The following is a 24,594-nucleotide window of genomic DNA, read 5'->3' on the forward strand; positions in this document are numbered from 1 at the left end:
TGTGGATGTGTCTAGAAGTGAAAGAAAAGTCTGGTGCTGTAAAGAACAATATTGCATAGGAACTTGGAATGTAAGATCTATGAATCAAGGTAAGCTGGATGTGGTCAAACATGAGATGGCAAGATTGAACATCAACATCTTGGGAATCAGTGAACTACAATGGACAGGTATGGGCGAATTTAATTCAGGTGACCATTATAACTACTACTGCGGGCAAGAATCCCTTAGAAGAAATGGAGTAGCCCTCATAGTCAATAAAAGAGTGGGAAGAGCAGTACTGGGGTACAACCTCAAAAATGCAGAATGATCTCAGTTCGAATCCAAGGCAAACCATTCAACATCACAGTAATCCAAGTCTATGCCCCAGCCACTGATGCTGAAGAAGCTGAAGTTGACCAGTTCTACTGAAGACCTACAATACCTTCTAGAACTAACACCAAAAAAAGATGTCCTTTTCATCACAGGGGATTGGAATGCTTAAGTAGGAAGGCAAGAAATAACCAGAATAACAGGCAAGTTTGGCCTTGGAGTACAAAATGAAGCAGGGCAAAGGCTAATAGAGTTTTGTCAAGAGAACATGCTGGTCATAACAAACACTCCTTTCCAACAACGGTATTGACATCATCAGATGGTCAATACCGAAATCAGACTGATTATGTACTTCGCAGCCAAAGATGGAGAAGCTCTATAAAGTGAGTAAAAACAAGACCTGGACCTGACTGTGGCTCAGATCATGAGCTTCTTATTGCAAAATTTAGGCTTAAATTGAAGAATGTAGGGAAAACCACTAGACCATTCAGGTATGTCCTAAATCATATCCCTTATGAATATACAGTGGAGGTGATGCATAGATTTAAGGGATTAGATCTGGTATACGGAGTGCCTGAAGAACTATGGACGGAGGTTTGTAACATTGTACAGGAGGCAGCAACTAAAACCATCCCAAAGAAAAAGAAATTCAAGAAAGCAAAGTGGCTGTCTGATGAGGCTTTACAAATAGCTGAGAAAAGAAGGAAAGTGAAAAGCAAGGGAGAGAGGGAAAGATATAACCAACTGAATGCAGATTTTCAGAGAACAGCAGCGAGAGATAAGAAAGCCTTCTTAAATGAACAAAGCAAAGAAATTGAGGAAAACAATAGAATGGGGAAGACTAGAGATTTCTTCAAGAAAATTGGAGATATCAAGGGAGCATTTTGTGCAAAGATGGGCATGATAAAGGACAAAAAAGGCAGGGACCTAACAGAAGCAGAAGAGATCAAGCAGAGGTGGCAAGAATACACAGAAGAACTATACAAGAAAGATCTTAATGTCCCTAATAACCACGGTGCTGTGGTCACTGACCTTGAGCTGGACATCCTAGACAGTGAAGTCAAGTTGGCCTTAGGAACCATTACTAACAACAAAGCTAGTGGAGATGACAGTATTCCAGCTGAGCTATTTAAAATGCTAAAATGTGACGCTGTTAAAGCGCTGTACTCAATATGCCAACCAATTTGGAAAACTCAACAGTGGCCACAGGATTGGAAAAGGTCAGTTTATGTCCCAATTTCAAAGAAGGGCAATGCCAAAGAATGTTCAAACTACCATACAATTGCACTCATTTCACATGCTAGCAAGATTATGCTCAAAATCCTCCAAGCTAGGCTTCAGCAGTATGTGAACCAAGAACTACCAGAAGTACAAGCTAGGTTTCGAAGAGGTAGAGGAACTAGAGATCAAATTGCCAACATTTGCTGGATCATGGAGAAAGCAAGAAAGTTCCAGAAAAACATCTGCTTCTGCTTCATTGACTACACTAAAGCCTTTGATTGTGTGGATCACAACAAACTGTGGCAAATTCTTAAAGAGATGGGAGTTCCGGACCACCTTACCTGTCTCCTGAGAAACCTGTATGTGGGTTGGAACTAACAATTGGTTCAAAATTGGGAAAGGAGTATGACAAGGCTGTATATTGTCACCCTGCTTATTTAACTTATATGCAGAGTACATCATGAGAAATGGATGAATCACAAGCTGGAATTAAGATTGCCGGGAGAATTATCAACAACTTCAGATATGCAGACAATACCACCCTAATGGCAGAAAGTGAAGAGGAACTAAAGAGCATCTTGATGAGGGTGAAAGAGGAGAGTACAAAAGCTGGCTCAAAACTCAACATTAAAAAAACTAAGATCATGGCATCTGGCCCCATCATTTCCTGGCAAATAGAAGGGGAAGAAATGTAAGCAGTGACAGATTTTATTTTCTTGGGCTCCAAGATCACTGCAGACGGTGACTGCAGCCATGGAATTAAAAGGCGCCTGCTCCTTGGGAGGAAAGCTATGGAAAACCTAGACAGCATATTAAAAAGCAGAGACATCACCTTGCTGACAAAGGTCCATATAATCAAAGCTATGGTTTTCCCAGTAGTGATGTATGGCTGTGAGAGTTGGACCATAAGGAAGGCTGAGCGCCAAATTGATGCTTTCGAACTGTGGTGCTGGAGAAGACTCTTGAGAGTCCCTTGGACTGCAAGGAGGTCAAATCAGTCAATCCTAAAGGAAATCAACCCTGACTGTTCATTGGAAGGACAGATACTTGAAGCTGAAGCTCAAATACTTTGGCCACCTAATGCGAAGAGAGGACTCACTGGAAAAGACCCTGATGCTGGGAAAGACTGAAGGCAAAAGGAGAAGTGGACGGCAGAGGATGAGATGGTTAGATAGCATCACCGATGCAATGAACATGAATTTGAGAAAACTCCAGGAGATGGTGGAAGACAGGAAGGCCTGGTGTGCCATGGTCCATGGGGTCACGAAGAGTTGGACACGACTTAATGACTGAACACACACACAACAGTATTAACAATATATAATTTCAAAATTAATAATCATGAGGATAATAAAAAAGCAGGGAAAAGGGAAATTTGTTATAAAGAACTTGAAAACATCTGACTATATAAAATTGAAATATAACCTGTTTTCATAACTATAAAGGGGTTAAGATGAAAGACAACTAGATAGCTGAATCAATAATTGTTGAGTAATTCATGGGATATGAAAAGGCTCAGAATTCCAAATATTTCAAACACTCCACAGTATACCTATTTGCTTCCTTTGGGAGAGGTAACCCAGAGAGGAGTGTATAAAAACTGTGATTTCAGGCAAAGGCACAGGTTGATGGCATGATGTTTTCAATTCAATGCCTATTCTGTCCTCCTCTGGTGCTAACATCTTGTCCAGTCTTGTCCATTTCCAGATGCTGGGCACAGGTTCTCCTCTTTCATACAGCACCAATATGCTTTTAAGCAATGAGCAAACTGACCTGGTTTGGCTAGCAGGAGATGCAAACAAATAGCCACAGGCAAGCCAAACATTACAGGTAATATCTATGTACTTATCACCTGAAGCTTTTTGACTATCCTGTATACCATAAAGAAGAAACCATTATAATTTTTGCAAGCCAAATAGAGCAGCTAGGCAGCTTAAAAGCACAACTCCTAATTCACTCTCTGCCAGCATGACCGAACCAAGCACGTACAATTTCTCTTATACCCCCATTCTCTCTCCATACCACCAAAAGGGACTCTCAAACAGCAACATCTCATTTTGGAACAGGTAGCACAGTATTCCTGCTACCAGGAAGAAAAAGGGAGAAAAGCACTCCTACCATAAGCTTCTTTACTTCCATCATGAAATACGCACTCTTTATCTCTAGATGTGATGAGCCATTAAGTCCATCATCTGTGACTATCTAGTCATGCTACCTAGAAATTACAAGAGTTACAGTCCAACACATTCAGAGATAGCAGGTAAGGAAACAATGGTCTAAATAGACAATTATCTAATCTCACTTCCAGGGAAAGGCTGTTCCATAATAGGGGGGCCACAGAGAGAAGCAACTCTTCTTGATCTCAGCCCCCCATTGATTCAAAGTAATGGGGAACTATGAGGATTTTCCCTGAAATGTTATCTGCTTGGTCAGTTCTAGCTGAAAGGGGCACTTGTGCAAAGGCATATAAAGCTTTACAGGTTAAAACCAGCACTGGAAACCTACTGGCAGCCAATGCAGTGCTTGCAGTACAGGTGTAATGTGTTTGTGGCATCTAGTTCAAGTTAGCATTCAGGGCACTGAATTTTGATCCAAAGGCAGTCCCAAATGGTTTTGAAAGGCAGTCCCACATAAAGCACATTCAGGGTGGTGATGAGAGCCTATGTTACTGTCCCAAGGTCCTCCCACTGCAGGTAAGGCTGCAACTGGTGCACCAGCTGAAGCTACACAAAAGTTCTCCTGGCCATTGCATCTGCCTGCCCAACTAGCAATAGTCCAGAAAGTCTCCCAAATCTTGGGCTTGTTCCCTCAGGGACAGTGCCATGTCCTTGGGAGATAACACCTCAGCAACACAGAACACTGCTTTTTTAAAAAAAAATAATTTTTATTATAGATTTTTTCAAGCAATAAAAGACAAATCTAAAAGAAAAAAAATAGAAGAATAAGAAATAAAAAGAGAAGAGCAAAAAAAAAAAAAAAAGGAAAGAGAGCAAAAATGACTAAGAACAAAAGTCAGAAAAATAAGTGACTTCTGACCTTTTTTGCAACAGAAATTAACAAACATTACCCAATCTCCCTCCTTAATATTACAAAAATCCCTTCAGCCCCTTGTTTAGTCCTTTTTCAATAATCAAATCCATAAATTATCACTTCACTTCTCTCTATTTTCAACGAAGTGCAATACAGAGCCTTGCCAAATGAGCAACAACTTTGACTTGTTTGGTTTCAACTACAGCCTGTTTCTTCCCACTCAGATCCCAATGGATTCCAGCACCTAGGACAAAATTTTGACCATATCACTGGACCAGCCCAGGATAGTAATATAGAGTAGGGTCGCCCCAAATTAACAGATGACCTTTCCCTACTGGCTTCAGGTAAATTTTAAAAGTAGTAAGGGAATCAAGCCCTGCTATGCTTAACCTGTAAAAGGCTCCTGGGCTGGTCTCTCTTCACCTACAAGCACTGACTAAAATCACCCACTAGGAAGGAATGGAACCACTGGAGCCCAGGGCCACCAACCCTTAATTCCCAAAGATGGTTCAGAAGGATGCCATGGTCAATCAAATCAAAGGCAGCTGAGAGCTTTAACAGGAGCAGAAGGGGTGCTCTCCTCCACCTAGATCTTGCCCATGCCTGAATTCCTCTTGAAAATGGTCCCAATAATCTGCTTCCTCTAAGATGCCCTGAAATTGCCTTCCTACCATGACCTCAACAGTATTTCCTAAAAAGGGAAACCCGAGACACAGCAAAAGTTGTCTGATACCACTGGATCAATTATTTATTTTATTTTATGATCTATCCCACCTTTATTATTTTTATAAATAACTTAAGGCAGCGAACATATCTAACACTCCTTCCTCCTATTATGTCTCTTTCAGGATGTATTGATGACTTTTAGAATCACAAACACCTCCATGAAAGAAGTTATGAAATTCTGATCTGTACCACTTCAGGTAAATCTACTTTGAACATTTTTCTGCATACTCCACTCTCTCCCCTTGATGCAAGACAGACACGGGACAAGAGTGATGAGCAATTCTTTTATATGTGTTTGTGTTGAGAATAGCAAACTGAAAAAGAAGGAACCCTAAATAGAACTAAATTGCCCATAATATTGAGATGACTGAAATATACCTCAATTTATTTTTTTAAAATTCAAAAATCCAACTAGAATTAGATTGTATATCCATGCAGAATTTAAATACATGCTACCTTATAGTGTTCAACAGACACATGAAAAATATTTTATATTTCTACAGGGCTTTCACAGACAAGAAAAATCATACAGAACTGTTAAGCCACAGATTCCAATCAGTATTCCTTACAAAAATACAGAGTCCCTCTTTTGCAGGAGATGGGCGGTAACCAAGTTTGAATAATAAATAAATAAATAATAAAATAAATACTCAGACAATAGAAGTTCTCATTTCTCTGGAGAGAAGGAACCTGCCCCTCCCCCCTATTAGCAAGTTTCAGCTGATCTTCTGAATAGGTGGCTCATTGTGTTAATGACCTCATATGTAAAATGGACAAACATTCTTTAATGTTATTTAAGACAGAGTGATTAATCATTTTTATACAGTTTATTATCAAGAGCTTTACAGAATACAAAAAAAAAAATATTTACAGCTTAACAGCAAAGCTGAAAAAGCACCGGGCCTATTTCAAGTATATTCAAAAAACATATATGAAATCACTGTAGATCTCATAAAACTGATATATAAACAGCATGCATACACACACACACACACCAATTAAGCTTTTGATGTTTACTATCTCATAGCTACATGCTACCTTATAGTGTTCAACAGACACATGAAAAGTATTTTATATTTCTACAGGGCTTTCACAGACAAGAAAAATCATACAGAACTGTTAAGCCACAGATTCCAATCAGTATTCCTTACAAAAATACACAAAAAGAACAAAGAAATTCACCTTCATGTAATTAAAGATTATGCACTCACCATTAGCAGTACAATATTGGAATGTTCCTTCAAATAACTTATATCTAGATGTGTATTTGAAGTCTACCAATTCTAAAATCAGCACACATTCCAGCAATGAAATCAATAGGCAAACATTCTGGTCATTTTCTACTCCTTGATGGATTCTGAGGGGAAGCCTTCACCTCTTCAGCTTGACTTTCCACTCCTTGATCACAAAGCAATTAAGAAACCTGTTTTGATGCTCTCAACGCCCAATTATTATTACAAGATCAGACTCCTTTACAAGGCAGAGAGATGTAATACTACTAGACATGGCAGGGAATCCAATGCTCTTATGAAACGCTCAAGATTTAGACAAACAGGCATATGAAAACTAAGCTCAACACGTCAGAACTAAGGACTTAAGGGTGTACAGAATAAAACAAGTCCCAACAGTCTCTAAGCAAAAGCATGCTGCGAAACTTTTCATTTAGGAACTTTAAGTCACTCCCAGTGAGTAATGGGCCAATCTGAATAACACACAGGCCTAGAAACCTGGACACAACACTTATTCCTGAGTTATAATATACTTGTCTACAGCAAAGCAGAGTTTCACAGAAGAAAGAAAGAAAGAAAGAAAGAAAGAAAGAAAGAAAGAAAGAAAGAAAGAAAGAAAGAAAGGAAGAAAGAGAGAGGGGGGGGGAGGGAGAGAGAGAGAGAGAGAGAAGCTAACTGTAACAGACCTAAAATATCCTGCCTAGGTTTTACACAAAAGCCAATCAGATCTAGACAAGCTAAGTCTGGTTGAAATGCTAGATGAAACCTTAAATCATGATAGGCTATGCATGCACTACTGTAAAGTAATATTTATATTAGCAGTTATAACAGAGTGTCTACAGTATACCAACATTTTAAAAAGCCTCTGACTGCAAAAAAAAAATGATTACCATGCAAAATACCAGTGCAAAATTGATGCATATGTTGGATCACATTTACCCCTTAAAACAGTGGAATTTCCCTTTGCTTACTACAGGGTGAACTATTTCAAGAGAAGTTGACACACCTTCTATCACTGGACAATAAAGAAACACATTTTTACACTATAAATTTATATCCATAAAGTCCATCCATAATAATTTTGCCCCCAACAGAAAGACTACTTCCATAAGATTCTCATCCTTCTGAACAGCATGCCAAAACTTAAAACAAATTCTATAGTTATAAAATTCAAAAGTTGTCTTTTTTTTTAAACAAAATTTGATTCTTACGATCTTTCAAATTATTCCAGTACCTTATACTGAAGTCCTAAAGCAGATTATTTACTTAGCTTATAATTCATTTGATTTATACCTTGTCTTTCCACCCAGATGGCAGAGTCCTTAGAATTAGAATCAGAATTCGAATTAGAGCCAGTTTGGTCTAGTGGTTAAGGTTCTGGGCTAGAAACCAGGAGTCTGTGAGTTCCAGTCCTGCCTTAGGCATGAAAGACAGCTGGATGACCTTGGGCCAGTCACACTCTCTCAGCCCAACTCACCTCAAGGGTTGTTGTTGTAGGGAAAAGAGGAGGAGGAAGGAGTATGAGGTATGTTCACCGCCTTGAGTTATTTATAAAAATAATAAAGGCGGGATTAAAAAAAATTAAATTATTTATTTATTTATTATCCGGCCTTTATTATTTTTATAAATAACTCAAGGTGGCGAACATACCTAATACTTCTTCCTCCTCCTATTTTCCCCACAACAACCACCCTGTGAGGTGAGTTGGGCTGAGAGAGAGTGACTGGCCCAAGGTCACCCAGCCAGCTTTCAGGCCTAAGGAGGGACTAGAACTCAGTCTCCTGGTTTCTAGCCCAGCACCTTAACCACTGGACAAATAACAATAACAATAACATCGCACCAGAAACTGTTAAGTCCATTTCTGGGTTATGAGACACATGTATTTCAAGGCCTGCTTTCTAAAATTTTCAAATAATCTGAGTCCATGTTACCTGAGGAAGTTTCCTCCCCTTAATTAACTTACCAGGGGAAGACTCTGTCCAGATGGCCGTCCTATGAAGTAAGACTGGAGGCTTAAAACAGGCTTAAAACCACACAGTAATTCTCAAAGAGTGAAATAATAGTCTGCAAATGAACACTGATTACTGAGACTACCATTCCTCAACTTAATATCATGTACATCAGGATTGCAACTCCTATCATTAACTACTAGAAGGATTTCTGATCAAGTATGATGAAAGTTGAATATGGAATTCCCAGTAGATCAGGAAGATACTGCGTTGGGGAAGGCAGACATAGACTGTGCTTCCTGGTCTTCTAAAAAACATGCAAGAGAATTGTAGCCTCTGTAAAAGAATGATGTCACCAGTGAAAAGAAGAAGATAGTAACAAAAGAGTTTCTAGCAATCCAGAATTGTATAGGGCTGGTAGAAACGTTATCCTTTGGGCAAAGAGAGAATATAGTCAAAATGCTTCATCCTTAATGTCTTCCACTATTACGCAGAGGTAACTGCATAGGCACAAGTGCTGGCTGAGTAAGGCAACAGCTCATTTTAGTGTAACATTCTACACAACAGCATGCATAAAATGAATGTAAACAGGTATACACTATCCCAACAGCTGATTATCTCACTATTATAAGGAACATGTGAGACCAGCCATTTGGACCAATGGTGTTTTTAGACTTTCTGGTTTTCTATAGAGAATGACCAGTTCTCTTTAAATGAAGGACAAGCTATCTGGGGAATTCTGGGAGTTGAAGTCCGCACATCTTAAAGTTGCCAAGTTTTAAAAACACTGTTCCTCATCAATTATTTCCTCATCTTCGCTTAAACCACAAATTTTCTTGTTCTGCTTCCTCAAGATTTGCATAGCCATAATTAAACATCAGCTTGATACCCAATGGTAGCCACCATTAGGATTCACTGGCCGCACATAACCAATGTAATTGTTACGTATAAAAAGAGATTAAAGGTTTTAGGGAAAAACACATACTGCTGGGCCTGCCAGCAGTCCTCTGATCTAAGGAAAACTACATAAACATAAAAAGGAATAGAGAAAAGAGACGACAAGTAAGTTTAGCTGTTAATTCAAAAAATGACACAAGGATTATAATGGACAGGTAGAATGAAATCAAGTTGAAATGGTTCTGGCAGCAGCCAATACAAATGGTCTTACTGCAAGATCTACTCATACTGATGAACATTAGTGAGGGCATCTTTGCAACTTAAGGAACATTCTAAAGGCACAATCCTTAGTTTGACTATGATTATAGTCCTCCGATGGGAGGAGATGGGCGGGGATAAATTTAATTAATAAATAAAATTAATTAATTAATTAACTTGTCTATTACTCTTCAGTTTAGGTGAACAAAGCTAATCCCTTTAATTCTTTCAATTATAGGATGAGTAGAACATGGAAGAATATAAGGCATTCTGTTTTACATATATACAAATAGTTTTCTATTAGGGCAGCCTCCTCCGACCTTGATGAAGTTGATGAAAATCCTCCAAGATAAAAAAAAAATGAAAAGAAAAAGGAAGGGAGGGGGTTGACTCTGTTTTTCATTCAGCAGATGTCATTTAAACCTGTGGGAGAGGTCATCAAATAAAAAGCTGCCAATGACTGGGCTCTCTCTACATCAAATTTAGTGGATATAATGCACTGGTGCCATGTATAATGCACTGTACCTACCCATTCTAGCTATAAAAGATCACATAATGAAAATAGAAGTTTCATATCTCTAAGGACTGAAATCCCCCCCTTTTTTTTTGTAAAACAGAAAACTGCAGTCATCAAGTATGCAATTTGTACCCTGGGTTAATATGAAGCAGCTATCATGCAAGGGCCACCCAAGCATAGACATTATTAAAGTGGGAATCGCAGGGTGGAGATTTCATATTAACATCTTCAGAACTGAAGGGTGCACACACAGGCCCAGATAAATCCATGTGTTTAGAAAATATTAAGCTCACTTTTTCTTCTAAAAGAAGGATTGCTTGTGACTAAAATTGCTTATGAAAACATTACCTGTAAAACTGCCATTAATATTCACTGGGTGGGCCATGTTTGCTCACTGGCAAATCCAGCACCTGATTGCTAGGAGTCATGCAAATCAAGCATCAAGTCCAAGGCATGCAACCTGAAATAAAGAAAGAGAAGTAATTATAACATTGCATTAAAAAATGTTTCTTAATAAAAGCCCCCAAAATACAGACTGCCATTCTATATTCAAACTTGAAAGGCCATGAAGTAGAAAGAACAGTAGGAGTTCCTTTATTTTAAGGAACATCTTGCCACCTTGGGAGTTAACATATTCTTCTTACAATGAACCATGAGCTGGACCATCACATACAAAAGTTAACACCGTCTGCGTAAACAATGCCTACATCAATACACATCCCATGCGTCTTTTAGTGAACAGGAGCAAATCTGCACCAGATATGCTATGAGTCTAGTCATATACTGTGCTTAGTTACGTATTATGCTTACCTATATTAAATGACCTTATTAAGTTACACACACAGATCACACTACTAGCCACTGAGTCTTCCCACAAATGGTTGCAGAGGCTTGGTTTCCAAACATACAATGCTTAAGTATGTTAAGTGAACTCATGAGGCTGTTACTTCTATAATAGTCGGTTAAAAGTAACCTACTGCAAACTATAGTCACTGGTTTCCAGCAATTTGAAGCAACATGTGTCCTATATTTGGTTGCCAAGGCAAGAACATTTCCAGTTACTTGCATAAGGAGTAACAGACGTGTAGGACAGTAACAGAGCTCATTCATCATTCAACAATTTTAGTGTTAACTGTTATGTGTGAATCCAGTCTATGGTTTTCACTGGATGGAAAGTCAACAAGCCACTGAGTGTAATGGAGGAAATCCTCAAGTCCACAAATTCTTCCTTTAGTTCTTAAACTTTTAATCTGTTCAATAATGAGAGTTCTTTTAATGGATTGTCAGTTAAAAGAATGAAAGCAATAAAACAAATATATAGCACAGAAAAATGAAAGAACTAAAATTAAACTTACAAAAGTCACCATCTTATTCTTCCAGTAATATTATTATTATTCCAGTTTCTGGAATATTATTATACTAAAATGATACGGTATCTTTCTTTTATTGGTTACTACCACACTTTGGGGCTTGCGACAACACGGAGTCTAGCAGAAAATAGGTGAAACTGAATGTTGGTAAGATTATTAAATCTGCCAGAAATACAACCCATGTTATTTGAAGCAATGTTCAGTCTAGTGTTCTACACAGGGCTATCCATAAATATATGCATAAATACATGCATGCTGGAGCTTAAAAACTGTCAGAAACCAGATACACTAGAAAATGGACTATTTCTTAGGACAATCCTTTAGGCTTTGTATCCTTATCAGTCCTGTGTTCTAATTGAGTCACACCTTCTTGAGATTACAGGGTTCTGGAAGACTTCTAGGCAAATGTAAGAACAAGTTAGGACTGGCTAAAAGTGTAATAATTTCTTAATATAAGCTGCTGTTGAAATGGGGAAAGCATTCTTAATTCAGGATTCAGATCTCTGCACTCTGCAGAATACTAGCGCCCAAAGTTCTGGCATTTACCTCTTCAGGCAGCACATGAAATGTCACTACCTAGAACAAAGTCTTTTTCCACATACAGCTGAGGATTTATTCTCCAACCCAAAAAGTTGATGAAAATCTTCCAAGATAAAAAAAAATGAAAAGAAAAAGAAAAAGGAAGGGAGGGGGTTGACTCTGTTTTTCATTCAGCAAATGTCATTTAAACTTGTGGGAGAGGTCATCAAATAAAAAGCTGCCAATGACTGGGCTCTCTCTATATCAAATTTAGTGGATAAAATGCTTACCTGAATTTAATCCAATGAAGTGAGCAATAATACATTTTCTGAATTCCAAGAATAAATACATGAATGGCAGCACTGGGCTAGAAACTAGGAGACTGAGAGTTCTAGTCCCGCCTTAGGCATAAAAACCGGCTGGGTGACCTTGGGCCAGTCACTCTCTCAGCCCAACTCACCTCACAGGGTTGTTGTTGTTGTGGGGGAAATAGGAGGAGGAAGGAGTACTAGGTATGTTCACCGCCTTGAGTTATTTTTAAAAATAATAAAGGCGGGATAAAAAATAATTAAATAAATACAGACAGACAGCGTTTTTTAAAAAAAGCCATCCATCTTGCACGCTTTAGGGTGTGTCTCTGGGTATACACTATCTATATTTGTGTGTGTGGGCGTATCTATATATCTCCATACCCTTAAGCAAAGTAAAAGCAAGACAAATGAAGGTTTTATTTTTTGTTTTCTTCCAGAGGGACAAAAACCCTGCATTCACACAACATGCCAAAATGAGCTAAATGAATCACAGACTGCTCATTCGTTGCTCTTAATTATGGAAGGTTAACAAACACTCGCCACTTAACTGTGGGTCTGGGCAAACTACTGTAGTCATAAGGTGAAAATGCATTTAAAATGTTATTATTGTATTAAGTATGCTATTCCTAAAAGAGACATAAGAACTGCAAGGTATAATCCTTTATGAATAAAGACACATTCAACATCAAGAGAAGAACATAACATTTTAAAATCTAAAATATTAAAATAGTCCCATTTAAATTTAAGATTGGTTAAGTACACTGTCTTCAATCATGGGAGGGAACTTGGAATTTTTCTGGAAATTTTCACTGACAACCTGACAAAATGCAATTTATTTATGTTTATTTATTTCAAGATTTATAAGGCTGCACAAGCCTTCAAATATTGTGCCACAAACGCACAATAAATCAGAAAGAAAGAAAAAAGAAACTCATCTACAATAAACAGACAATATATGAATACAAAAGATAAAATGTAAAATGACTATCAAGCACACAGCAAAACAACCACAGGGGGGACTCAATGGACCCCTAATGCCTGGGGGAAAAGCCAGGTCTTAAGGCTTTCCTAAAGACAAGGAGAGTTGTTTAAACTAAACAGTCCCCCAACCCAAGTCTTTATTGATTATATAGCACATTTCATATTGGTACGTATGTACGTGCTATATAATCAATAAAGACTTGGGTTGGGAGACTGTTAGCTCATGTTATTTATCAATCATATTTTTATCACCGCCCATCTCCCCTATATAGGGGACTCTGGGCGGTTCACAATAAAATAGTTTAAAATTCAATAAAATCATAAATAATATCATTCATCAATATATAGCAATATCAATAAATAAATATAAAATGTAATGAGATCCAAGTAATGGCAGATCTAATTCCACCCAAAGGGGGACAAGACCAGCCTCGGCAGGACTAGGGAACCAACCAACCCCAAGAGTGGCTCTTCTTCTCCCCACTCCAAGCATGGTGACAAAACCAGGTCTTCAATCGTTTCCTGAAGTCCAAGAGAGGAGGCTAGCCTCACTTCTGGGGGAAAGGGTGTTCCAAAGGGTGGGAGCTGCTGCAGAGAAGGCCCGCCTCCTGGACCCCGCCAGATGGAATTCTCTTGCAGATGGGGTCCGCAGCATGCCTTCTCTGCATGAGCGGGTGGGATGGGTTGATGTAACGGGGATGAGATGTTCTCTTATGGTATGAATGAAATGGCCTATACCAAAATAGGATACTACATGTCAGAAGTTGCCTTTATACCAGGATGATTTCAGCTTAATTATAAGTATACACATATATTATTATATATTATATATTATATAATTATATATTTTATATTATAAATTATAATATAGAAGTATTATCTACACAACAAATGGCTGAACCTCTAAGTCAAATCTCATGGTCTATATATTTTCTCCTGAATTCAGATTTTTTAAAGCTTCATATATGAAACAAAGTAATTATTGTTCCCACTGAAACAGAGGAAATGTAGTATTTTTAGATTTTAAAACAGATTTTTCCAAGCTTATACCTTCTAAATATGTTGGGACTACAACTGCCAACATACGGGCAGCATCAGGAGAACTGAATTAGACAGAAAATCAAGTAATGTTTATTTTAAAATTCTGAGTGACAATAGGTATGGAAGTTCTCCAAATCTCCCTAATTCTTCTATCTTTTCAAGATCCCTGTAAATACATTTTATTACATTTATTGTTTCATTAAATGAATATATAGACCAAGCCTCAATAATGCTGATAAATTAAAAATAATCGCCAGCTGGAAAGGAATAGCTACTGTGCCAATCAGCTGTTCAGCAACTAGCAGAACATCAGCAGCGATAGAGCTGGTGGTGTTGGTGAGGCCTGGAGGTGTTGGAGGCACTCAGCAGCATGTCTTTTTTGGGGGAGGGGGGTGGCTCCTTCCTGGCAGCGGCAACATTTGGTGGCAGTGCATTTATTGAGTTTTTTTAAAAATGCCAAGCGGTCAGCAGGGCTCCAACTACCCTAACCCAGACCTTGGGAGAAGAGCCCAATCTTTAAGGCTCTCCAGGACACCACTGTTTAAAACACAATTTTATATCCAACTATAAAAGATTCTCTTGAAAATCTTTTACAGTATGTAAACGAGATCTAAGATTTAAATTTGATTAGCCAGCTTGGAAGTCTTTATAGAATAAAATTCCCTTCTAATCTATTCTGACAAATTATCAAGAGTTGTCCACAAAAATAATTCATAGATGGTATTTCATTTCCTTAAAAATAATACTGAATGTTTAAAATGTTGTAAAGGATTACAAATTTACTTCTATATACTCCCAACTTATCCATTCTTTAAAAAAAAACCTTTATAGTTTTTGTAGTTGGGTTTGCTTTATCCTTTATTCTGCTTTTATTTTTTTAAAAAACTGATGCGCTGTTGAAAGCTTAAAATACACATTTCCAGCTTTCACCCCTATGAAAGCTTTGTATGCTTTGTGTTTGAACTAAACAAATATACCAGATGGCATATCTGGATTATAAGGCCCTCTACATATTTCCCTTCACCTAACACCCCTGCCATTATTTCATCCTGGTAATTACATTGTCCTAAAAAGACAATAAATTTAGATTCTTAAACTTTAATTCTGTTTTTTTAAATATAAATGAAGGAACATTATAGGCATTCCTATCATAAACAATCTTACCAATTACAGAGATAAAGTAAGCTTAACACAAAAAAGATTTGCTGTTTGTATTTTGTGGACGAGAGCCTACTTCATTGGAGAAAGTGAAGTCTTAACACTTTAGGCTGCTGTACAAGGCTCTTGTCCACAAAAATTGTGCACCACCAAACCTGTCAGTTTTTTAAAGGTGCCATAAAGCTGCAGTTTTTGCTGCAGCAGACTAACCCCCAGAAAGTGGATTTATTTCAAGAGTTACACCTCTTGTCAAGTCTCTTATCTTCAACCATTCAACAATTCAGTAACGTTGAAAAAAGCAGCGGACATCATTAAGAATACAGCTTTTGGTAGGGTTTCACTGCGCTACCTAGACAGTGTATTTCAAATCTGAAACAGTTAGTGCATAATTTGGTAATAAAAACAAGACTCGAAAAAACTATGAAGCCTAAGGGCTGATCCGCACTGCACCCTTAAACTGCTCCTGTCCCAAACTGATGCCAGTTGAATTCTAAACCAGCTTAAGAACATTCTGGCAGCTGCTTTCCAGGCAGAGAATGTTGCGTGCCACAGTAGGGAAACTGTCCAAGGGTAACCATGATAGCTATCATACCTTTGTCCCTACATCTGACACATATCAATTTACCAGTAAGATCATACTTTTGTGAATTTGACACATTCAGAACAAAACAAAATGAACCCTGAATGCAAATATCCAAATCCACCCGCCATGCCATCTTCTGTGATTGGTTGAACAACTAGCAAGTCGCTGTGGAAGTGTCAAACGAACAAAAAAAAACACAGGAAGAACACACATTAATCCTTCGACCTAAACAACTGAGGCATTCATAGCACAATTGTTTCATTTGTCTAGTTTTTAGTTGCTCCATTACTATAAATCACCTTAAGAAAAGTGGGATAGAATTGTGCTAAATAAATCGAAGGTGGTTGTTGTTGTTTTGTATCCTTTTTTTATCTTGTGCACAATAGAAGGACTAGTACTGCCAGCAAGAAGTTATCAACTAATTTAGCGGTTTTCCATTTGCTCATTCCTTTAGGAAAAAAATAAGGTTGTTACACAAAGACAACCACGCGCATAATAAAGGGGTCCTAATTTTCTCCCCCTCCCCCTTGGGTTTCCTTACTTGGAATCTGAATCATGTTATTCTAAAAGCTCTTTACAACACATTTCACTCAATCTTATATACAGAATATATTCTATATTGTCTCTGTATCTGTAGAAACGTCACTATACGCAACTCTTCATTCACATGTACAATTATCAAAAAATTTGGTAGCAGTTTAAGCCTATTTCTGTTCCATTAAACACAGTATACATACACCACCATGCGGTACTTTTAAGCTAAGGTAGCCCAATCTCTCAAATTCCAATTTTTAAGTACTTGGCTGTATTAGATAGCATGCACTACTACTATCTGGATTCTTCACAGTCCATTGGGAAATTTAAGAGCAATAGTAAAACCTACATCTCCCTAGAAAAATTACTTTGGGAACGCTAACAAGAAAGGATTTCTCTTCATGCATCTGATAAAATGACTTACCTTGCACTAAAATGATTATCAAATGCATTCACTTTTAAAAGGTACTATAGAATTACACTGTTTTGATTTATAAGGTGAAACTGTTAGCAGCAAAAATCATGTCTAAGGAATCAAAATCCTATAAAAGTTTTAAGCAAGAAATTTGTTCATTTGGGATGGGGTGGGAGTATGGTCTCCAAAATCATATAGCACCCCACCCAACCCTGCCCTTGCAACTAATGTATTTCTTGAACCACTGGAAATCAGAAAACTGACATAATCTTCAGTATTTCTGCTTCTTTCTTCCCCAGACATTTTTGAAACTGGTACTCCCCTTCTATTCACAGACTTTTGAATTCAACCCATGTTTTCACAAGTGAAAGCAGTGGCAACCTATGCTTTGAAGAAGGAAAAAGCATAATCTTTCCTGTTTTTCTGTCAAACTCTATTTTCTAAAGAATAAACAGCCACTCACAGTCATTCATTAACCCCAATTTTCAGTGAAAAGGGTACCTAGTATTTTAAAGCAATACTTATTTTAGTGATTTGTGTTGCATTCACTTCAAAGCATAAACCCTACTCACCAGTTCACCAGATGTCATGGGGAACGAAGTATCTTAAACCATGTGTGCTTCCTGTCACAAAGCAGTTTCATCTGTGTGATCACAAGTGCCCTGGAAATAGTTCAACTACACAAAATATGGATGAATAAACTGCATAGATTTGTACTACAGAACTAAAATTGAATTAATCTTTAATTCCTGACCAATAAATGCTAGACAAGGGAAGCAAAAGCATTAGATATGTTTTCCCTTTAATGTACAGAAGCAACAGACACAGCCTTATAAAATGCTGAAGATGCTTAAGGAGTGCCATACAGGTGTTTGGAGGGACAGATCCAGGACTCTGGAAATAACCAGACCTACCCAGAGTCAATTCAGGGTAATCACTGTTTCTAATTCTGACATGCAATTCAAGGACTTCCTATTATCTACCAAAGAAAAAAATATGTATACATTTATGGCTATATGTTAATTTTTTTTAAAATAAAAATAGGATGGAATTTGCTGACAATTTAGATAATTAATAAGGATGAAAGCACATCATACTCCATAAAAAGGGGGACAGGGATTTTCAAGCCATTCTCCTTTTAAAAACTTTTCTTAAGTGTCTACTCCTTCAAATACATTCTTGAGTAAGAATGTGATGAAATTTGCATCAAAATGGTTATGAAAAATATCAATGACATTTGAGGCTCATAGATTGAGGGAGCTTTATAGAAAAGAAAGGGAGGTGGCAAGGATAAGGTGGTCCTTCTACATCCAAAGGGATGTTTGTCAAAGGTGGAGAGAGGTCACATTTCTTTTCCTTTTCTCTTCTAAAGATTAGAAAAATGCTAACCAATTTTGTAGTAAAATGGTAAAAATAAGGATCTCTTTTCCAATTTCTATACACCATTTCCAGAATGCTGGGCAACATGTTATGTTCCGACTGGAAAGTTATTGGAGGGATCAATGGTGGTCACTCTGAGTTGAGAACAGATCTGTTGATCAATGAATTCAATTCCATTCTTATTACCATAGTATTTTTCACAAGTGAAAACCTTCCCCCACCTCCTTTTTTCTTTTCTTTTTGTCATTCTGCCTCATTGTTGCCATTAGCAGCTCAAGTTCCGATGATAACTTTGCAATTTGGGACAGGACACGAGTGTTTAGTCATATCCTTATTTACGTGCCAGTCTGTTTATCCTGAACCAACTTGGAATTCAGGTTTTATCCTAGTCTGATACATAATCTTATGTTCAAAAAAGAAAGGGCAAATCATCTAAAACAATCAGAAATCAGGAAGATAATGAACTCTTAAGATCATTTAATGAAAATAATTTTGTACTATCAACTGTAAATATACCAGAATTAAAAAAAATCAACAGATCCTGTTTTGAAAACATCCTACAGATACCCTTTTGTTGGAAAGTCCTGACTATTTTTTACAAAAATAGAAGAATGCACCACTTTCAGAGAGATTGATACTGTACTTTTTCTGCCTTTCTGTCTTTTAAGAGGAGGGAGAAGAAACCCATGCAGACATCCATGGTGGGACAACCAAACAGTGCTCAGACCCATTTCCTATAATATTTGAGTGACAGCCTGAAGGAATCCATGCCTGCCTACAAATCTATCCACACAAGCACTCAAAAAAATAGTTTAACTAATAAGCAGAGCCTCAAGTATGAGAGATTTCCTAGTTTCTCATAGGAAGATGTTTCCCGCAGAAGAAAGTGAGGGATGATTGCTGAGCTCACAAAATAAGGTGGAGACTTAAAAACAAAAGTCTGCCTGAAAGGGAAACCTGAAGAACTGGAAGAAGGTATAATGGCTGGCAATCTAAGATAGAGTTAGGCAACAGTTGTCGTCGAAGATTTCTTGTTGGTGTTAATACAGAGCAGTGTTGTCTGGTAATTCTGAGACAGACTGGACAGTGTTGCACTGCTGAAGAGTTTATTTATTTATTTAAAATACTTATATGGCTGCCCATTTCAAAACCAGAACTCTGAGTGGCTCACAATCACAATATAAAAACAACAACATACAAAACATTAAAAACAAAAAACACTACAATAATACACGGCACTACACCCAAATTCCCTTGATACAACTCACAACACTCTCTTCTAACTCCAGCTTCACCCTACCCCAACACTTGGGGGGAAAGCAAGCTCTTCAAGATGGTTAAAACGGTAGAGGGCTGCTGGATCTCAAGGGGTAGAGTGTTCCATAGGGCAGGGGCTGCCACAGAAGGTGCATGCTTCCTAGGTCCCGCAAGATGGGAGCACTTAAGGGAGTTGCTGGTTTGATGAGTGCCTGGGGAAGACTCTTAAAAGTATTTATGAATGTGGGGATCTAAAAATCACACTGAAGAATTAGGGACCGCTGTAGACAAAACTCCCAGCACAGAGTACTATGGGGGAGGCAGAATAGAGAATCATGTTCTACCAGCTAAAATGGCTGCTGCCGGCCCGAGAGAAAAAGAACACTCACCTGTATAAATATTCCCAGTAGGAACAAAAAAATATTTTCCAAGTAATTCTAAAAATCAGATTGTGGCAGGTTATCAGCCAAGCAGAGAATAGAATCTAGTTGTACATATAACCTGCCAAGAAAAGCAGCAAGAACTGAAAGTAAATGGTGTTTGGCATCTTAATAAAAGAGAAAAACAATGCTCTGTGTCTTGCATCAAATCCTGTGACCTCACAAAAACTCGTTGACAATTTGGATGTGATTTTTTTAAAAATCAGCCTTTAATTCACCCTTCTGCAAACTATTAAGTTCCACAGATATTGGACTTCCCTTTCCATAATTTCATCTGGGAATTATGGCAGTTGTAGTACTACATATTTGTAAAACGTTAGTTGGGGGTGACTGCCTTGCTCCATTTTCTAATTATTGCTAAAATGTTTTGCCAGCTGTACCTAAAGAAAAAAGGATAATTATTCTTTACACCTGAACATTAAAATGTTTCTTCAACATATTAAATCTTGTCATTACTAAATGGTAATTACCTTACTATTATCTTTAAAAACATTAGTTTTTAATTAATATTTGTGTATCCTAGTATTAAAACATTTAATAGGAAAAATTGAATTACTATAGCATTATGGTGTTACAGCATGATGTCACTTTTACTAACAAAACATTCTAACCTGAAAAGCATTTTAGCTCTGAACGAGCAATTAAAAATAAAAAGGGTGATAAATAGTATCCACTACCATGAGGATTATTACAGTGGGTGCTATTTAAAATGTGCTGAGCATCAAATATCTGCTCAAGTAAACTGGAACTTGCCCATCCTCATCCTCCATAGCTAAATCACACCTGTTATTATTATGCTACTAAAATTAAAATTAGTGTGATACCAGGAGCTACAAACAGAAAGGTGGTGTTATTTGTAATTTCACCTGCCGCCTACAACCAAAGAGACTGAATTGGTAGTTCTAAGAGCCATCTAACTCTCTGTCAGCTTTACTTAACAAAATCCAGATTTTGTAGAATTTTTGTGTTTTAAACTTTGTTAACAGTAAGAATAAAGTAACAGCCACGACACTCTTTGTCCCATCTCCAAGATCAACTTGCAGTCCAGACAGCAACTGCATAGCTGAAGTATGATTAGGAGGTCAGATTTAGTAATGATCAGATACTGGCTTTGCTCCCTCTCCTACACACACTAATTCTATGGGAACAAATGCAGAGGATATTAATAACAAAATTGTCTCTTTACCTGAAAGCTACTTGCCTGGTACATTCATATACCATGCCAAAAAAAAAAAAAAAAAACAGTGATGGGAAATTTTCTAGGTTACATCTACTACCAGTCCCAGCCAGCATTAACTAATGGCAAGGGGTTATGGAGTTGTAGTCTAAAATATGTGGAGGGTACCTAGTTGCCCCTCAATGTATTTTCATTTGATGTTATTTAATCTATTTCTATATGATTATCCATGCCAAACATCGTGTTATATATTCATATGTTATATACACATTAACATTTTATTATTGGCTGCTATGTATCTTAATTGTTGTATTATTGTAATTGTTTTTATTTTATTTTTAATTTTGTTTGCTGCCCAGAGTCATTTGTTGATATGGGCGGCCATACAAATTGAATAAAAATACAAATAAATAAATTTCAGAATCCCCCAAGAACTTTACTATATAATGTAGACACACACACGCACATGCACACAAGAAACCTCCAAAACTGATCAAATACCCCTTTGAATCAGCTTCTATTTTAATCCAGTATAATTGGATAATTAGAGATAATTAATATTTCATATTTTAATGTGGATTGCACTTTTATCAAAGCACAGTATAGACAGAGATCTATGCTGGAATTGCAATATTCCAGGTCACAATAATGTTCTCCAAAAACCCAATCCTTTAAAAGACTCTTAAAATAAACAGAGCTAACACATAACTTACAAAGCATTACAAATAAACAATTATATTCTAAAAAAAAAAATCACATCTTGAATATTTTATTTAAAAAGCTCCCCTTAGCATTTCAAAATGAGATGCCTAAAATTGTTAATTAATTAGAGTCAATGGTAAATAAGTACCTGAAAGTAAATATTCCTTTTAAATTATCACCTGATTAACAATTTTATGTTATTCCCGCATCTCAGGTTTGAGTTTTCTATACAGAGAAGATAAAAGTTTAGACTATATTAAATATGAAAAGATTATTTTAAAAAACTACTACATTTCCATAGCATCTGAGGATCAGCATTTGCTGTGTTTTTGAAAATACAGAAATAAGATGTGATATGCATACAACGGTATTTTCACTGAAATCCAAAATCTCCTATCTGAAGGTTGCATGAATTAAGTGGAGCAATAAGATGGGAGGGTATCCCATTGCTTGATGACAAACCTGATGCCAGCAATGAGCCACTGCTGAAGCTTAGCAAGTAAGGTGGCCAAGATAGCACAAAAGAATTTAAAGGGATTCCAGGAAAACTGGGATGAAACGAAGCAGCTGGGGAGAGTAGGTAGCCAAGGAATGGAATAGCTGTTGCAGTGCCAGAGACACTGCTGACATTATTTCTTGTCCAGGTTGGGAAGGATTGTCTAAACAAATAAGGTCAAAAATCCTAAATGAGGAAGACTTCCAGTTGTCAATGAGAAAAATAGCTGTGGAAAGTCGAACAGGATTCTTTTTCTGTATCAGCCACAATCATTGAGATAGACTTGAGGAGCCAGGAGAAATGGAACAATGCTAGCAAGATTTGCCATCAGACAGGCTTGGGGAAATTTTAGCCAAGTTTTTGAAGTAAAATAAGCTTCCATGAAATCAACCAAACTACATTTTCTTGCCTAAGTGGTGAAAGCTCTGATTTGATTCTTCCCATGGAAGGAAGAATACTAGAAAAACCAATCCATATTAAGGCAGACTTTTCATTAGGCTGACTCAAAGCTGAAAAATATTCACAAACCTTTCAGTTCTTTAGAACTGATTCTGACGTTTGATATTGAACATGTTACTTATGCTGCTGGTTTCCATCATTTTTAAAGTTTTTTATATCTAAAGCAAAATTTGCTTCTGAACATGACAATGAAATATACTCAAATCAATGCCAGTCCCTACATGGCTAGAAATAAATAGTTTAAGCTGCAGCAAAACACATTCATGAAAACTATTTAAAAGCCAAGGCTCCAGTTCTATGCTGATATTAGCAAACATACTATTTTGGGCATGTTCTGTATATTTGTGTACATTCCAAACTATAATCAGATACCCATTCCTCACCAAAGTTCAGTTCTAAAGGTCAGATTTAATTGCACAGCAATGCTGGCCAAGGCAAAATCAGAAGATTACTACTGGCAGTATACATTGGCAGCAAACTTGCCAAGTCAGGATATACTACTTCTTTATTTATTAAATAGAAAAACATTTAAATACATTTATTTTCAACCAAGTCAGTAAATGAAGATAAAGAACACAATGTCTTCTTATTCTTAGGTAAACTGTTACACAAAAAGATTCTTCATCAAGGTTTGTCTGAAAAAATATTCTTATAAAATAGGAAGTGTTGTTCAAGCAACTATCTCTACAATATAGCATCTAACTGACATTTCTGTATTTTTGCAGAGTTTAGCTTGAATAAGAGACTAAGCCAGAATTCTTCAGAACATCTATCAAAGTTTGTTTAGTGCTTCTATTGTGATACCTGAATTGTTGCTTTCCTAAAACACTAGATTTTCAGGGCCAAAAGAGAGACTGGTTTCAAATTCTACCTACTTAAGGAAGCAAAAGGGGAGAGATCAAATACTCCATAAATTACAGATGGCATTCCTTTTTGTTTAGCTATCCCTGCTGGCAGAAGGAACAAAATGGGTGTAATCAGGTAGCCCACACCAGCACAATTACTTGCTCACGGTAATTATTCCACTGTCAGAAAAGTACAAAACGAACAACAATACATTGTTCTTTCAACAGGTTGTTGTAAAAGCATGCAATTAAATTTTAATCTGAGGAAAATCTGTTTGTGGAAAGCTTCATTATATACTTACATTTATGCTTTCCAACAGCTAATACTTATTATGTAATAAGAAAAAAATTAATTGCATTAATTCAGTCCTGTTGCTTATCATATCACTGCAGTTGAATTCGTTGGGGAAGTTCTGCAAACTCACTGTATTGTTAATTTACCACACACACAGGCTATCAAAACCTGTCCTCTTACCACACACACAGGCTAACAAAAACCTGTCCTCTTCCCCACCCAGTAGTACTCTATTCATCACATATTCCTTCATTTTCAGTAACAAAGACTTGTTCTTTTAAGTGTTGCAATAGGTCCCCTTAGACTGCATTTTTAAATCTTCTATTGGACATTACATCTCCAAATAACAAAGTCTCATCTTGACATATCTAAAGAATGCAGGCAATTGCACCTAATTCATCTTTTCCAATCTTGTAGTCAACGGCAAACCCAAGTTATGAAAAACTGAAAGTTTGCCTGGTCAATCGTAATGAGAATAATGATGGGCTCAACTCT

General features: G+C 37.1%; 1 protein-coding gene across 2 annotated transcripts in view; it reads right to left on the reverse strand.

The window, feature by feature from the left end:
- The window catches only part of KANK1 (KN motif and ankyrin repeat domains 1), a 128,017-nt gene that overhangs the window by 48,461 nt on the left and 54,962 nt on the right, over positions 1 to 24,594 (reverse strand). The window contains exons 1-2 of one of the 2 annotated variants that reach the window (XM_063295103.1): positions 10,755 to 10,954; positions 10,485 to 10,596 (exon numbers count right to left, since the gene is read on the reverse strand). In XM_063295103.1, the coding sequence (XP_063151173.1) occupies positions 10,485 to 10,521 (37 nt within the window). In that variant the 5' untranslated portion in view covers positions 10,522 to 10,596; positions 10,755 to 10,954. Of the gene's footprint in view, positions 1 to 10,484; positions 10,597 to 10,754; positions 10,955 to 24,594 lie in introns of those variants that run through there. The other variant, XM_063295102.1, reaches the window with a different exon arrangement.

Source organism: Candoia aspera, chromosome 2 (assembly GCF_035149785.1).
Source record: "Candoia aspera isolate rCanAsp1 chromosome 2, rCanAsp1.hap2, whole genome shotgun sequence".
In the NCBI taxonomy this organism is placed as follows: Eukaryota; Metazoa; Chordata; class Lepidosauria; order Squamata; family Boidae; genus Candoia; species Candoia aspera.